Source organism: Malaclemys terrapin, chromosome 8, assembly GCF_027887155.1.
Source record: "Malaclemys terrapin pileata isolate rMalTer1 chromosome 8, rMalTer1.hap1, whole genome shotgun sequence".
Lineage (NCBI taxonomy): Eukaryota > Metazoa > Chordata > Testudines > Emydidae > Malaclemys > Malaclemys terrapin.
In genome coordinates, this window is record NC_071512.1 from 89,401,872 (window position 1) to 89,418,416 (window position 16,545).

The window sequence follows — 16,545 nt, forward strand, 5'->3', positions numbered from 1 at the left end:
GGAGCTGCCAGCACCCAGATTGCCCCACACACAACCCTCTCAACTAAGCCCCTCCACACTTGGCTCCTGCTTTGCAGGCAGGCACCTAGCACAGAGGGGCAGGCCCAGTCCTTGTGCTGTGTCAGGGTTGCATGCAGCCTCACCACTGAGTCTATGTCCTGGGATAGGGGAGCTACACAGTGATCTCCAGTGCCATGCTGGAGCCTCCACTTTGTTGTTGTTGACAATTTGCAGAATTTTTAATTTTTTGGCACAGAATGCCCTCAGGAGTAAAATTAGCAAAACAATAATTTTACTGGCGGGACAGGCACCCTCAAAATAACTTCAATAGTGAAAGGAGAGATGGCTTGTACTATTTCTAGCAGATCAGCTGAAGGGCATGATGGCCAAAGGATGAGCATGCCCTCTGAAGAAAAGACTGCAACAATGAGAACTCTTAGTAAGACCAAAGTTTCCTGCCTTTCTGTACAGAATGTAGCACAGCCTCGGACAGGCTGGACTTTCTATCACTAAGAAGGTAATGATTTTCACTTTTGATGTGCAAGTTTCCTTCATGAACGTGTGATCCAGCTTGCAATGTATTTGAGATTCAGAGATGGTTTAAAAGGTATAATAAATGCAGGGAATCTGTTTTGGAGTGCCAGTACCCGAAGGGAAACTGGCTTTTTTCCTTGGCAATTGCGGCTATACTGCCAAAGTGTGTAATTCTCATCTGTTGGAGTTGATGTCAACCAAACACAAATACAAGTATTACTTAACCATTTTCATCTCTACACTCCATAACCATTACCTTATGGAAGTGAAGAAACTTTTTGTACAAATCAGCTACAGTTCATTTTTTTTTTGGGGGGGGGGGGTATGAAGTATTTTCCCCCCTCTTTTTCATTGCTCCCCAAGCACCAGAGAACACTCTTCTCTTCTCTCCCCCTCCCTCACTCCCTCCCCCCTGCCCCCCCAGCACTTCAAGAGAACTCTGTGAATAACCCACCCATGTTTGTATTTTCTTGACCTTTTGAGATGCTATAGGCCACTTCAGTGGATTATTTAGCAGGGATACTGCATAAAAAAGGATGCCAGTAAATAGACTTGGCAATTTCAAAATCTTTTTCTTAAACTAGTTTTGCTGCTTTCTGCTTAATATAAGCTTTTATTTGAAAAAAGATTCTAGCTACCTTCTAAAAGGTAAATGTTAACGTCAGTGAAACCTACCCACAATGTGGGAATGCATCAGAATAAACCCTTCTCCATCCTAACTTCCAACATCTTGTCAAGCCAGTGAGGATTCAAGTGTGAGATTTCAATAAAAATGACAACATAGTAAAATATTGATAAGAGCTTATCGCTATAAAAAGGCTGCATTGATCGAAGAACGCCAGCTTTGTCCCATTCATTTTATTCACTAATATGTACCACGTACAATTCATACAGAACATTCTAAACAACTTAATGTTAGATAAAAAATAGAGGGTTTCAAAAGGCCAGAGAACTAGTATGTGGTGTAATATTAGGTTTTTCTTTTAAAAACTAAGTCTAGATTTCATTTGCTTTGTGAAAATTTTAATGTTTTTAAAATTATCATTGTAGTCTGTCTGACAAATGCCCCATTTAATTTCCCCTTTCATTAAATTATCCACTTTAGAAATTCAAGCATGCAGAAAAATTCTATGTGGGTAAGACAGGAATTAAGACTGAAATTGTTCTCAAGTATAACACATTCCATTAAAAATTTCAGACTAAATCCTGCTTTTACCTGTCAAATCATCTTCAGAAAATTACAGTACAGTATCAGGTATGACTTTAAAATGTTCAGTGTTGCACAAAATCAAACCAGATTTGATATTCTCATCCAAAGAGTCTGAGTTGGATCCTACACCATTCAAAATATACTTTGTTAGACATAAAATATTTTATTTTTAAATTCTGCAGTATGGATGATGAAAGAAACAGCCTGTGCCAACATAACTGCAGCATGCACTCACCATTGTACAGCATAACACACACCCCCACCCCCCCAAATTTTTAATATTTGAGATCTGGACATAATACTCTTGCATGTACATCACAGCTGCTCTCAGATCAACAAGCTTCTGTCAGAAAGGAGAGTGACGTTTCAAGTCATAAGAGCAGGAGGAACAAGAGGATGACACATCTGAAAGCGTAAGTTTTTGTGCACATATTTATGACCCATGTTGAGTCACTGGAGAGCAAAGCTTAAAAAAAACAGACTGCTTAGGTATCTAAACTTTGACTATACGTTTGGGTGTGGTTTGTGGTGGGTTTTTTTTTTTTGTTTTTTTTTTCCCTCCCTTCTTTCGCCTTTCACTTTTAAAGGCAAATCCGAAGAAACTTATCAGTGGTTTGGCTTTTCATTTAATCTTCTCTGGGTGTCTTAGCTGTGTAGTGATCAGCTTCCAATTTCAGGTCTTAAGATTCCTAGTTGCGAACCATATGCTCTGGGACCTGCAGTAACAGAAGACAAGCATGATATAATTATATTGTGGTGTTCTCTAGTATTGCAGAGCTGTTCATTAGAACAAGAGAGACAAAAGGAAAAGTCCATGGGGAAGGGGAGATAATAATGGATGACACAAAGAAGACAAAGGTGTATAATGCCTAGTTGCTTCAGTCTTCACTAAAACGATGCTTAACAAAAATTAACACAAACCAAAATAGGGTAAGAACTGGTTATAGAAATATTTAGATATGTTAGATGTATTCAGATAGTCAGAGCCTGAGGAAATTCACTCTAGGATACTGAAGCAATCTCAGAATCATTAGCAATTATCTTTGAGAACTCATGGGTGAGGTCCCAGAGGAGGGCTGTGATGGGGTGTACTGGCCCCACACTGGAGAGGAAGGGGTTAAAGCAGTGTTCTTGGCAGCAAAAGCCACACCTCCCCGACCCTACTGGGCATTCTCCAACTGCTGCTGCTACAGTATAAAAGGGAGCAGCCTAGCTCAGTCTCAGCTGGCTGCCAAGGAGGAAGGACACAGCTTGCCTGTGTCAGCTGAGGAGTAGCCAGAATTCCAGATCACAGGAGATGCCGAGTCCCCAGGGAGACTCCACCTGAGGGGCCCAGAGACTCCCAAGACACCACGATTTCAACGGCAAGAGTCACGGTAGGAAGTAGCCCAGGGAGGGACGAGCCAGTGTCCTGGCAGCAGTCAGCATGTTAGGGACGGATTCCCCGCTGACTTAGTGGTGAACCCATTCACCACTATCAGGGCCCTGAGCTTGGACCAGGGAAGGCCTGGGTCCCCCTACCTGGCTGCACCCTTTGGGGGGTGACCCACCAAACCACCTCCCACTGATTGGCCATTAGGCTGTGCTTCCCCACAGCCAAGGGGAACCCTTCTGACTTTGGCCATTAGGCCATGCATCCCAAGGGAGTCCTATTGACTCTGGCCGTTGGGCCAAGCTTCCCTGTAATCCAGGGGAGTCCTATTAGCTTTAACTCTGGGCCTATCCTGCCCTTGCCCCACCTCCAGGGGGATGGGGTGTACTGGTCCTGTGACAAGGGCAAATACTGTACCTATCTTTAAAAAGAACAAAGAAGAGCAAGGCAATTATAGAACAATCACCCTAACTTTGAAATCTGGAAAGATATTTGAACAAATTATGAATCAATTTGTAAGCACCTAGAAGATAACAGGGTTTAAGAAATAGCCAGCAAAACAAATCATGCCAAACCAACGTCATTGACAGTGTTGCTGGCCAAATGGATGGGGGGAAGCAGTAGGTGTGACATTTTGATTTTTAGTAAGGGTTTTTGACACAATCCCACATAAAGAAACTAGGGAATGTGGTTTAGATTAAATTACTATTAACTGGTTGAAAGACCATACTCAAAGAGTAACTACCAATGGTTCTCTGGTGGGGTTCTGCAGGGGTCAGTCCTGAGTCCTGTACTAGTCAACATTTTCATTAATGACTTGGATAATAGAGTGGAGAGCATTCTTACAATCTGCAGGTGACACCAAGCTGGGAAGGGTTGCAACCACTCTGATGGACAGGATTAGAATTCAAGACCAGCTTGACAAATTGGACAACTGGTATGAAATGAACAAGAAGAAATTCAATAAAGGCAAGTGCAAAGCACTATGCTTAGGAAGGAAAAATCAAATGCATAACTACAAAATGGGGAATAACTGTCTAGGCAGTAGTAGTGCAGAAAAAGATCTGGGAGCTATAGTGGATCTCAAATTGAATGAGCCAGCAATGTGATTCAGTTGCAAAAAAGGCTAATGTCATTCTGGGGTGTATTAACAGGAAGTGCTGCATGTAAGACACACGATGGAGCTGTCCCCCTCTATTCCACACTGGAGAGGTCTCAGCCGGAGTAGTGTTCAGTTTTGGATGCCATACTTTAAGAAATATGTGAACAAACTAGAGAGAGTCCAGAGGACAGCAACAAAAAACTGTTACAAGGTTTAGAAAACCTGACCTAGGAGGAAAGGTTAAGCTGGATATGTTTAGTCTTGAGAAGACTGAGGGAGACCTGAAAACAGACATCAAATATGATAAGGGATCTTAAAGAAGATGGTGGTCAATTGTTTTCCATGTTTAATGAAAGTAGGACGAGTAGTAATTGGCTTAATCTGCATCAAGGGAGACTTAAGTTACCTATTAGGGGAAAAACTACAGGATAGTCAAGCACTGGAACAGGCTTCCAAGGGAGGTTGTGGTACCCTGGTCAGTGGAAGTTTTTATGAATAGATTAGACCAGAGGTTCTCAAACTGTGGTTCGTGACTCTGTTTTGATGGGGTCACCAGGGCTGAAGCCCAGAGCCCCGAGCAAGGCTGAAGGTAGGGGGGGCTCACGATTTTTCTTAAGTCTAAATGGGGTCACCAGCACAAAGTTTGATAAACACTGGACTAGACAAACATCTGTCAGGGATGGTCTACATATACTTCATCTCGCCTCAGCACAGGGAGCTGGACTAGATGACCTTCTGAGGTCCCTTGTAGCCCCACATTTCTATGATTTGCTACTTCATAGGATAGGAGAGTAAAGGTGTCAGGGCATGCCATCCTAACATAGCTGTGCCTTTCTTGTATTGTAGCAATGTGTGACAAAACAGACCAGCTGAGTTCCGCCTTAGCACCATGATGAGAACACTAAAATGCAATATTAGGACTTCATGCTGCAATTTTTTAAATTATGCACCTCCAGATTGGTGCTCCAACTCAAAGATAAGTGTCTCTGCTTTAGATTAGGCAGTTATGCCTGGTCCATTCTATTAGGAGAGCTTGCAGAGAACACTATATTTGTTGAGAGCAGGCATCATTCACCATGCCAACCATGTAATGGAGAGTACTATTTTGTGCAAGTTCATAGAAGAAGCAAGTAATATTTATCAATTGCTGTTGCCTTTTTTTCCTTGTGTGTGTTTTAGGGGACCTATGCTGAAGGAATGCAAATGGCATGATATCGCAAAAAAAATTAATTTCTTTGAGATACCTCTGGTGGTATGTAAGGTTTGAACTCTTCATAGAGCTTAATTTTCAAGAATTAAGAATAAATTCACTAGCTTCAAGAAAAAGAGAAGTTACCAGCCAATTATTTCCTGCATTTGATTACTTTACAGGGAGCAGCCATTGTTCTTATTAGAAGTGCATAAACTTGTTAACCACTTCTATGCCTAAGCATTACCAATCAAAAGTCATTACTATTACTGCCAGCTTCTAAGTACACCTCTACCCCGATAACGCGACCCGATATAACACAAATTCGGATATAACGCAGTAAAGAAACTCCGGGGGGGCGGGGCTGCGCGCTCCGGTGGATCAAAGCAAGTTCAATATAACGCGATTTCACCTCTAAGGCGGTAAGATTTTTTTTGGCTCCTGAGGACAGCGTTATATCAGGGTAGAGGCAGTGGTGAGCTGGAGCCGGTTCCTACTTGCGAACCGGTTGTTAAAATTAGACGCTGGTGTAGAACCAGCTATTAAGGGGCGGGCGGGTGGGCAAACAACTCCAGTCCGTGGGCCACATCCGGCCCACGGGACCGTCCTGTCCCCCATCTGAGCTCCCAGGAGTCCCAGCTGGGGAGGCCGAGGCTCCCCCCAGCCCCTCCCCCCCTCCGCAGAGCCGCAGCATGCCGAGCCGCCAGCAGCTGGGCAGTTCAGCTCCTGAGTCCTGCTGCTTTGAGCGACTGCAGGCAAGGTGTGTGTGTGTGGGGGGGGGGGGCTGTGAGCTCCAGGGCCACCGGGGGGGGGTGGGGTGGGGGTAATGGGGGGAAATTTGCACCAGGTCCTGGGCCTTGCAGGGGCCCCCGGCCCCATGAGGATGTCTCCAGGGCTGAGCTCCTCCCGCTCAGAACCGGCGGGCCAAGCGGCAGGAGCTCAGCAATGCTCCAACCTTTTGTCGGGTGTAAGAAAAACATCAACAGCTACCTTGCCATTATTGGGGGGGAGGGGGGAAGAAAGCTAGAGGGGACAGAGAGGCAGCCTAAAGAGCCAAATCTGCTTGCAAGCTTTCTAATTAAATAGTGTCCACTGGTTACTTGGGAGGTAGGCAGCCGTTGGGAGAAAGTTGTATATTTTTGCAATTTAAAAAAAATATAATTTCCATTATAGGGACAATGTTTTATAATTATTAAAATACTCATGACCAACAATTCTATATTATGAGGAAAACTGTGGTCTGTGCTTTACTAAAAAATAATAGGGCGCTTTCTTTTTTCTAGCCTGGTGGCTGTTATCCTATACTACAGTCCTGTATTACTAGTGTTTCCATTTCATAAACTAACAACACTATTCAGAATGGGGGGGGGGGGAATGTCCCTCCACTCTCCTGCAGCTGCAGCCCTGTTTCACCTACTCAAAAAAAGCTCTAGCAGAACTTGCATCAAAATCTAAACTCTGTGTGAACATGTAGGGTTTTGTTTTGTCCAATGGGCCATTTTAAAACATAAATTATAAGATTATTTTTCTCCTTTGTATCAATCACTGATCTGTTCTTCACCGATCCCTGATAAACATGTAAAAAATGTGGTGTTTGTTTGTTTTTTGGTTTTGTTTTGTTCTGTTTTGTTGTTTGTTGTTGTTAAGTAGGACTCCCAATGATGACTCAATGCATTGCCATTTCTTATGGAGAAAGGTACAAAAAAATACTTACTGTGGAACATCCCTTTTTATAGGGAATCGGTTGTTAAGATTTTGGCAGCTCATCACTGGGTAGAGGTGTATCATACATATTAGAAATCTATAGATATCCTTTTTTTTTTTTTTTTAAACAGGATGTTGCAGAGGATATGTAAACAGGATACTAATCATGGAAATTCAAAAACCCAAAATGCAGTCAGATTAAAAATATTAAGTAAGATGATAGGTTTGTGATAACGCACTTGTGTTAGTTATCTGAAAGTAAATGTATTCCACTGATTTAAGATAAATGGTGAACGATACCATACACCATTAGTTTGAAAAGCAATAAGTAAAATGCAAAAGGAAAATCATTTTTCTAAACAAGAGGCACTAAGGATTAGATGACTTACTGCTGCTTTCAAAGCTTGCTCCAGATCTTCCAGTATATCTTGTGCATCCTCCAAACCAATTGACAGGCGAATCAAAGTATCATTGATCCCAAGAACCTCTCTCTCCTCTTCAGGAACTGAGGCATGAGTCATAATGGCCCTGAACGAAAAGAAAAATAGTCTCTGTGCAGACCCATTAGGGGGTTTATTAAATAACTAATTATCTGCCAGCTCTGTAGGAGTGGTGACTATTTTTTGAACGGCAGTTTTGTGATCGTCTCTACTTAATCTACACATCAAAAGCCCAGATCTTCAGATAGTGAAAACTAGCATAGCTCCAATTAAGTCAATGGGGCATCAACTAGAATAAATCTACATAGCTCCATTGACTTCACTCGTTTGTACTAGCGGAGAATCTGGTACAATATTGCCTGACTATAACTGCTAAAGAAAAACAGTGGGTACTTTGGACACTCTAGCTCCAAGTTTTCATCTGGAAAAGGAAGCAACATCCTATACTACTTTCCTTCAACCTTTTTATTGTATTTGTCTAAACATGTGATATCTAAAAGTTTTCCTGCTGGAACTGGATATCTGTGTTTAAAGACCATGGTTTGAAGGTAAATTCAAAGAAACTGAGGTTATGCAAGTAAGGAAGGTAGAAGAACCAAGTGAAGTTTCAGGTGAAAGCTGAATCAGAAAGAATTTGTGTACTTGGAAACATAGGTGGCGAGTTATAGGGGACCATGGTGCCCATGCTCCACCAATGTTTGGGCTTATATCTTCAGAACCGTCCTGTCCATAGGATGGACCAGGGCAACTGCCTCGGGCCCCGCACTTTGTGGGATGCCGTGCTTCAGGGGGAAGCAGGGTCCAGGGTGGCCTGGGTGGTTTGCAGGGGGCCTGGTGCCAGCAGCAGCAAGTGCCCCTGCCCCACCCCCACTCCAACCCTTCCCCCCAGTCCCCACCCTTGCCCCAACTCTTCCTATCCCTGCTCCGCCCTGCCTCTTCCTGCCCCTTTCCCCAAGCCTCCGCCCCACCTCTTTCCAGCTTCCGCCCCCTCACCCAAGTGACACCAGGAGCCGGAGGGGCAGGGCGGGCTGGGGCCAGGTCGCTCACTGCTGCCGGCACCAGGCCCCCCACTAACCTCCCTGGCCACCCTGAACCCTGCATCCCCCTGAAGCATGGGACACCCAAAAGGGTGGGGCCCAGGGCGATTGCCTTGGCCCGTCCTATGGATGAGATGGCTCTGCTTGGACCCATTCTGGGCACCACCAAAAATTATACAAACCTGGAGCCCATGCTTGGAAAGTATACTTAGTGCCACTGGAGAGAGATTTGGAGAACTGACAATAAGAACCCAATGTTCATGGGTGGCCGTGAAAAACGTGGTAGGAATATTGAGACCAGCAATTAAGTTACAAACTGAAAGAAAAAGTATATGCTGCATGTGTCTGTCCCTGCCTGATCTATGATTTGGAAATTGTGGATCTTACAGAGAAGGAAGAAAAGAAGGTACAAGTAATAGAAAATGATATACTGGGGAGAATGGAAGGTTAGAGGAGGGTAGATAGAGTGAGCATGGAAGAAATTTCAATGACAGGCTGGAGAGTACAAGTTTGAGGCGAGCTGGACATATGGATAAGAATGGGAGAAGAATGACCAGCAAAGAGAGAATGGCAGGAACTGGACAGCAAGAAAGGAGGTGGAAAATCAAGGATATGATGGAAAGACTGTTGTGACACACTGCTAGACAGGATTAAGAATCCTGCAGGATAATGACCCAAATTCAACCTTTAGGGCCATATTGGTAGATAATGTTTGTATTTTTGTGTTTTTATTTATTTTTATTTATATATTTTGTTAGAGGTTAATGTAACCAAACAGTTCCTGTCTATGCTGTAATCTGTTAATTCAGAGATCAAAATGAGAGCTTAACAGTTACATGTACTGTAAATATAGATTCTAGGACTGGAAGGGACCTCGAGAGGTCATTGAGTCCAGTCCCCTGCCCGCATGGCAGGACCAAATACTGTCTAAACCATCCCTGATAGACATTTATCTAACCTACTCTTAAATATCTCCAGAGATGGAGATTCCACAACCTCCCTAGGCAGTTTATTCCAGTGTTTAACCACCCTGACAGTTAGGAACTTTTTCCTAATGTCCAACCTAGACCTCCCTTGCTGCAGTTTAAGCCCATTGCTTCTTGCTCTATCCTTAGAGGCTAAGGTGAACAAGTTTTCTCCCTCCTCCTTATGACACCCTTTTAGATACCTGAAAACTGCTATCATGTCCCCTCTCAGTCTTCTCTTTTTCCAAACTAAACAAACCCAATTCTTTCAGCCTTCCTTCATAGGTCATGTTCTCAAGACCTTTAATCATTCTTGTTGCTCTTTTCTGGACCCTTTCCAATTTCTCCACATCTTTCTTGAAATGCGGTGCCCAGAACTGGACACAATACTCCAGCTGAGGCCTAAGCAGAGTAGAGCGGAAGAATGATTTCTCGTGTCTTGCTCACAACACACCTGTTAATACAACCCAGAATCATGTTTGCTTTTTTTTTTTTTTTTGGCAACAGCATCACACTGACTCATATTTAGCTTGTGGTCCACTATAACCCCTAGATCCCTTTCTGCCGTACTCCTTCCTAGACAGTCTTTTCCCATTCTGTATGTGTGAAACTGATTTTTCCTTCCTAAGTGGAGCACTTTGCATTTGTCTTTGTTAAACTTCATCCTGTTTACCTCAGACCATTTCTCCAATTTGTCCAGATCATTTTGAATTATGACCCTGTCCTCCAAAGCAGTTGCAATCCCTCCCAGTTTGGTATCATCCGCAAACTTAATAAGCGTACTTTCTATGCCAATATCCAAGTTGTTAATGAAGATATTGAACAGAACCGGTCCCAAAACAGACCCCTGTGGAATCCCACTTGTTATTCCTTTCCATTAGGATTGGGAGCCATTAATAACAACTCTCTGAATATGGTTATCCAGCCAGTTATGCACCCACCTTATAGTAGCCCTATATCACTATATTGATCTCTTTGAAGTATATAGCAAATCACCTGCAAATGGTGGAAAATGGGCAATTGGCTTATGTTAATCCATGTAGCTAATTACTGGTGATGCTTAGGAAATAGGTCTACTTCAGAGTCTCATCTGTTAAAGGTGTCAAAGGACTCTCTGTTGCTTTTTACAGATCCAGACTAACACGACTACCCCTCAGATACTTCAGAGTCTCTATTACCTATTGTTCGCCTAAGGATTCTGAGCTGTCAAGAGAAGGCCTGGAACTGTATTTAAAAAAACAACAACCTTGGATCCTGATCCTTTTTATCTCTGATCTGCTTGATGCATTATGCAGGGGAAGCTTGAGTTGTAAGACTGAGATCTCCAGTCCTTCCTGGATATGAATATTGGACTATAACCTATAAACTAATTCTTTGCAACTATAGTGCTCACTATCTCTACTATGAAACTAATCAACTACACTTATGTCTGTATGTATACTGATCTTTTAACCAATACACTTTAAAAAAACACTTTAGTGTAAGAATTGGCTGTAAGCGTGTATGTAGGTAAGATCTGAAATCTTCATTAACCTGGGAGGTAATGCTTCCGATCCCTTGGGATTGGTAGAACTTCCTTATATGATTAAGATTTTCCACTAATCCCCACCATATTTGACTTGGGTGTCTTGGTAGAAGCCCAAGGCTGGGTTGTTATAAGGGAACTGTGTTTTGGCTTCCGGGTAACCAGTACGGTATTACAGAAGTTGTTTTGGGCAGGCTTGGTAAATCTAAGTATTGGAATATCCACCAGCTTTGAGAATTATCTGCCCTAATTGAATAACCTCAGTGTGGCTCCCTAGAAATCCTGATCACAACTGTCAAGAGGTTTAAAGAGGAAAAAGGATTGGAACTCCAAGGCCTACAAACTTGTGCCATCGACCAGGAGGAGTGGTAAAGAATTGTGGGTAACTCTGATCCCATGTAAACCAGAAAAGGAGTTGAGAAGGGAAGTGAATTAAACAAACATTCCTAGACATTCAAAAGTGGGCCACATAGAAAATTCATAAGGATTTCTTCTACCTTAAGGTAAGAGCTGATAGAGCTTTATAGGTATTAGACTCAATACTGCCCTTATTTACAGTGATATCTCCCATTTGATTTCAGTGGGCAGAAGAAGACAATGGTATACACATCATGCAGAGAATAGCCAATTTTTCCTTTGTATTCTCCTCACCCCAAGCTGACAGACAATATTAAATTCATTTTCACTACTGGCTGCAGTGACTACGGTATTAGCAGAGAAGCACAGGTCTTGAAAGGGTCAACCATTTTATCTTCAAAGTCTTCAGATAAGCCCAGAATGATCTAGTGTCAGGTAATGAAGTATTGTTTCAAACCCTATGTTAAAATACACAAAGTTTACTGGTTTCAGAGTGGTAGCCGAGTTAGTCTGTATGAGCAAAAACAAAGAGGAGTCCTTGTGGCACCTTAGAGACAAACACATTTATTTGGGCATAAGCTGTGGGTGGGTGGAGATTCTCGAGATAGAGAGAGAGAGAGAGATACACACTGCTTACTGTATTTTTCACTCCATGAATCTGATGAAGTGGGTTTTAGCCCCCGAAAGCTTATGCCCAAATAAATGTTAGTCTCTAAGATGCCACAAGGATTCCTCTTTGTTTTTACAAAGTTTACTGGGTATGAAAAACAGGTGCATGTAGTTTTGTGTGCCAAGTATGCCCTCTTGTGTAAGGAGTTAGAATAGCAGACTTTTTTTACACTAGCAAAACTGAAGAATAAGTACAGTAGAACCTTAAAGAAAAGAACACCAGCATTATGCACTAACCTGTCAACTGGACACCATGTGAAACTGGAAGTAACCAATCAGGCAGCAGCAGAGGCCCACCCCCCAAAAAAGTCCAACCAAGTACTGTGCCTGTATTGCATCTTAAAGGTAGGTACATCTGGGCTGTTGTCCCCACATACTTACAACTAGGAAGTGAAGATACTGGGGCTGCCAGCCCAAGACTGCCAGAGCCAGCAGAGCAGGATCAGTGCCAAGGTCTGTGCTGCTTTCACCCCCTCTCCTCTGGCCAGAAAGTGGGGGATGTACTGTTTTTACCTCCCCACCTCCAGACAGAAGGGGGACAAGCTTGCAAGGAAGCTGCTAGCACTGAGGAGGGAGCTCAGAGCCTACTGGAGCCTGGAGTGTCAGCTGCTGGAGCCCAAACTACACTTTGTTCAGAATTACAAACATTTCAGAGTTATGGACAACTTCCATTCTCAAGGTGTCTGTAACCCTGAGGTTTTACTGTACATAGTGTAGATTTAGTGACTCCATTGTCCATACTTTCATTCGTGGCTGAGACTCCCACTTTGAAAAAGGCAGGTCAAAGAACAATACCGTGCTGCAAAAAAGCCAATGATTATACTGTGGAAGAAACTGAAGGATATTCCTTGATTTACAGTAACTGAGGGGGCAGTTCTTCAGTTTGTTGATCTAAATGCTACTAACATAACCTCACCTTAAGCCAATGATACAATAAAATATAGCATTTTTGAGGGAGGAATTTTATCTGCTTTTGCTTCACTTGCATTTTACTAATCCAGCTAGTTTCTATAGTTAAGGATAAGAGAGGTAAAGATTAAATACGCTCTGGGTGAGATTCTAAGAGGCATAGCACAGAACTTGCAGCCCAGTTGCTCTAGGGGAGACAAAGGTGATTCTTTGTGCCCTCCCAAGCCCTTGAGGCCTGTGTAAGTTACACCAGCTTTCCAGGGCTGCCTTGGGGGGGGGGGGGGGGGGGGGGGGGGGCGTGTCACAGCGCCACCCAGAATCTCCACAGTGCTGTGCACTGCAGCTCATTATGCCTTGTAGTTCATGTATGTGGTATTTTGAATTGAGGGTGTTATCTGCTGTATGCAGATATTGTGAATCATAGATTTGTCAGGCAATGTATCCAGAAAGGGGAGGTGTGGTTCTTGATAGTCACATCTTTCTGCAAATACTTTAAAGACAATGCAGAGCAATTTGCTTTGAAGCCCTGGCTCAGCTCCCCACTTGCTGGGCCTGCCAGACCAGTTCCAGCAGGAGGGACTCAGCCCCTTGGAGAGGGAAGGGGTCAAGCAACCTCAAAAGGGTTTAAACACATAGATACTCCTTTGAGGGGATCTGACAGTTAAGGGGGAGGATGATCCAGACATTATTGGGGAGCTAATTGACCCCTGGGCTCCAGAGGTCAGGGTAAGACAGGGCTATCTAAACCTTTAGGTAAGATAGATATGCACATAGATGATTTTTTAAAACAATAAATAGTCTCTCTCCTATCCTATGCTGCATTCCTACTGTTAAGATTAAATAATACTTTGTTTTATGGAGGCTGTGTGGGGTCACTATATTCACCACTGAAGAACAGCAGGTAGCCAAAACCCAGTTGGATCTACTGATCAGTCATGTTTGGTATCTAGGGCACTGTAGCCTAGCACCCAGTCTGAGAGTGGAAGAATCAGGGAATTCCACCACAAGGAGGTTAAAGACTTGAGACCTAAGATATGGAGGGGGTGCACTAAAGAGTCCAGAAAAGGGGACAAACCTAAAGCTTGCTCTGAACTGTGACACTCCCCTCCTGCTCCATGCCCCGCCCTGCCACCTACAGCAGGACTTAGGAGGGGATGCTTAGAAGTAGGAGTGTAAGTAGGGCAGTACCCTGTACCTGCAAGAGATTTCTAGTAGGTTGCAGTGGGGGGGGGGGTGGTGCAAGGCTGCACTCTGCTCCTTTTGGGCTAGGGAGGGCATTCATTCTTAGGGCTTTAACAGCACAATCCATATGCTAACAAACTTAAACAAAGGTTTTGTTTAAGTTTATTAGCATATGTAGTTCTGTTTTATGTTGGTCATGAGTCCTCAGGAGGGGGGATGGAAGGTATTTAAATAAAAGTGGTTTTGGTCCTTTTTCTCCCCATTGGTCTGAATTATCCATGACATTCATACTGTATCATATCAAGTCCAAATCATTAGAGGAATGCCTCTGCTTGCACTGATCAGAGGATGTTTGGAGTCTGATGTCAGCCCAGTTCTGCAGCCTGACAGGAATCAGTGGTGTTGTCCCAGTGTAATTAAACATAGAATTCTGCTTTGCAGCCAAATGAGTCTAACATGCATTTTGTTAACTGGAACTGGAGCAGCAAAATAAAAAAAACAAGGGCCTCATTTTCCAGCTTCGTGGGTGAGAGAACTATAAGTGAAGATTATAATGCTGGACACTGACAGCCTTAAACCAGCTGCCTCAGGAATCTGCCAAGAACTTTGCTGAAAATATGTTCCTCATCTTAGCAGGGGCAATGGTGCTAAGACTTATCACACATCTGCCCACCTTTATTCGAATGAAGCTCCTTCTGACCTGACAGCTCAGGCATGGTCACTTTCATTCAGAACAATTTACAAACTTGGAACCTAATCCTGTAAACCCTTAATCATTTGATCAGTCCCATTGAAGACAATGGGACTATTTGCATAACTATGGACCATTTTTGTGGCAAGAGTTTCAGGAGTCCGTTCCTATAAAGGAAGTTGAATCCCCCCCATTTGAAATACATTTGGGTACAATAGCATAATGCAGTTTAAGATACATTCTACTTAAAATTTGTCTTTTAATAAATCATACATATGTTGAAATGGCTCCTCACCCAAATCCCAGATTCCATATAAACAGACTGAATACTATATATTTGGGGGGGAAAGTGTGGAGTTAAGCATGTTCATATATACAAAACACCCATTTCAGCACTGCACTGGAAAATATAGTTGAACTTAAACTTTCTTCAAATTCCATAGAAAATTAATAGACACAATTGTTTTCTGTGTTAATCAGTGTGTACCTGAAAAAATTAAATGCCTTCTAAGAGAAAAGAATCAGTCCACACTTACTTAAAAAAAAAAAAAAAAATCCTTCCAACTAGTGTTCAGAAGAGTGCTACAAGACACATACATAACCTCATGAGCAAAGGGTGGAGAGGATAATGTGGGAGGATATGACCAGCAATAAATAAAAAAATCTCAAAGAGGCAGAGGTTCACAGATTTGCAAACCTAAAAACCTGTGTTATGCTTTAAACCACCTCATCACATAACTTTTTAATGTCCATAAACCTGGGAACTGCAAAGGAACACTGAAGCCCATTAACCTGAATGTGTGCCAGTATGCCGTCACTGACTAGGCTCAAAGGCTCATTCACAACTGAACAGCTAAAAATTAACCTTGCCCTTTTAGGCTAAACAGTCATATCATTGGCTCCATCTCTGTTGTTACACAACAGAGAACAAAACTCCAGTGGGGCATGACGCTGGCACAGAGGGTCTCAGGTATGTGATGTGATTTTTCAGAATCTCTTGTAATCATGTACATGAAATAGCTGGTACTTATGATTATGCTATTTCTATGCATTGTGACAGACCCAGACCAGTGGGGTACAGGAGTCTGGTAGAGGGCAAATATACTGGTCACTGGATGAGTAGTTTTCTGTTCCCTGAGTGACCAGAGCAGGGGCTGCACTAGAGTAATCAGGAACCTGCTAGAACCAGTTAAGGCAAGCAGGCTAATTAGGACACCTGGAGCCAATTAAGAAGAAGCTTCTAGAATCAATTAAGGCAGGCTAATCAGGGCACCTGGATTTTAAAAAGGAGCTCACTTCAGTTTGTAGTGTGTGAGTGTGAGGAGCTGGGAGCAAGAGGTGCAAGGAGCTGAGATGGAGTGGGAGTGCTGCTGGAGGACTGAGGAGCACAAGCGTTATCAGACACCAGGAGGAAAGTCCTGTGGTGAAAATAAGGAAGGTGTTTGGAGGAGGCCATGGGGAAGTAGCCCAGGGAGTTGTAGCTGTCATGCAGCTGTTACAGGAGGCACTATAGACAGCTGCAGTCCATAGGGCCCTGGGCTGGAACCCAGAGTAGAGGGTGGGCCCGGGTTCCCCCCAAACCTCCCAATTGACCTGGACTGTGGGTTCTTCCAGAGGGGAAGGTCTCTGGACTGTTCCCCAACCCACATGGTGAATCTC

At 43.3% G+C, this 16,545-nt stretch overlaps 1 protein-coding gene across 1 annotated transcript in view; it reads right to left on the minus strand.

Moving 5' to 3' along the window:
• Nucleotides 1-1,372: 1,372 nt before the first annotated feature.
• Nucleotides 1,373-16,545, minus strand: part of CTH (cystathionine gamma-lyase) — a 49,412-nt gene continuing 34,239 nt past the window's right edge. The window contains exons 11-12 of the mRNA XM_054037863.1: nt 7,501-7,639; nt 1,373-2,460 (exon numbers count right to left, since the gene is read on the minus strand). Coding sequence (XP_053893838.1) covers nt 2,434-2,460; nt 7,501-7,639 — 166 coding nt within the window. The 3' untranslated portion in view covers nt 1,373-2,433. The remainder of the gene's footprint in view (nt 2,461-7,500; nt 7,640-16,545) is intronic.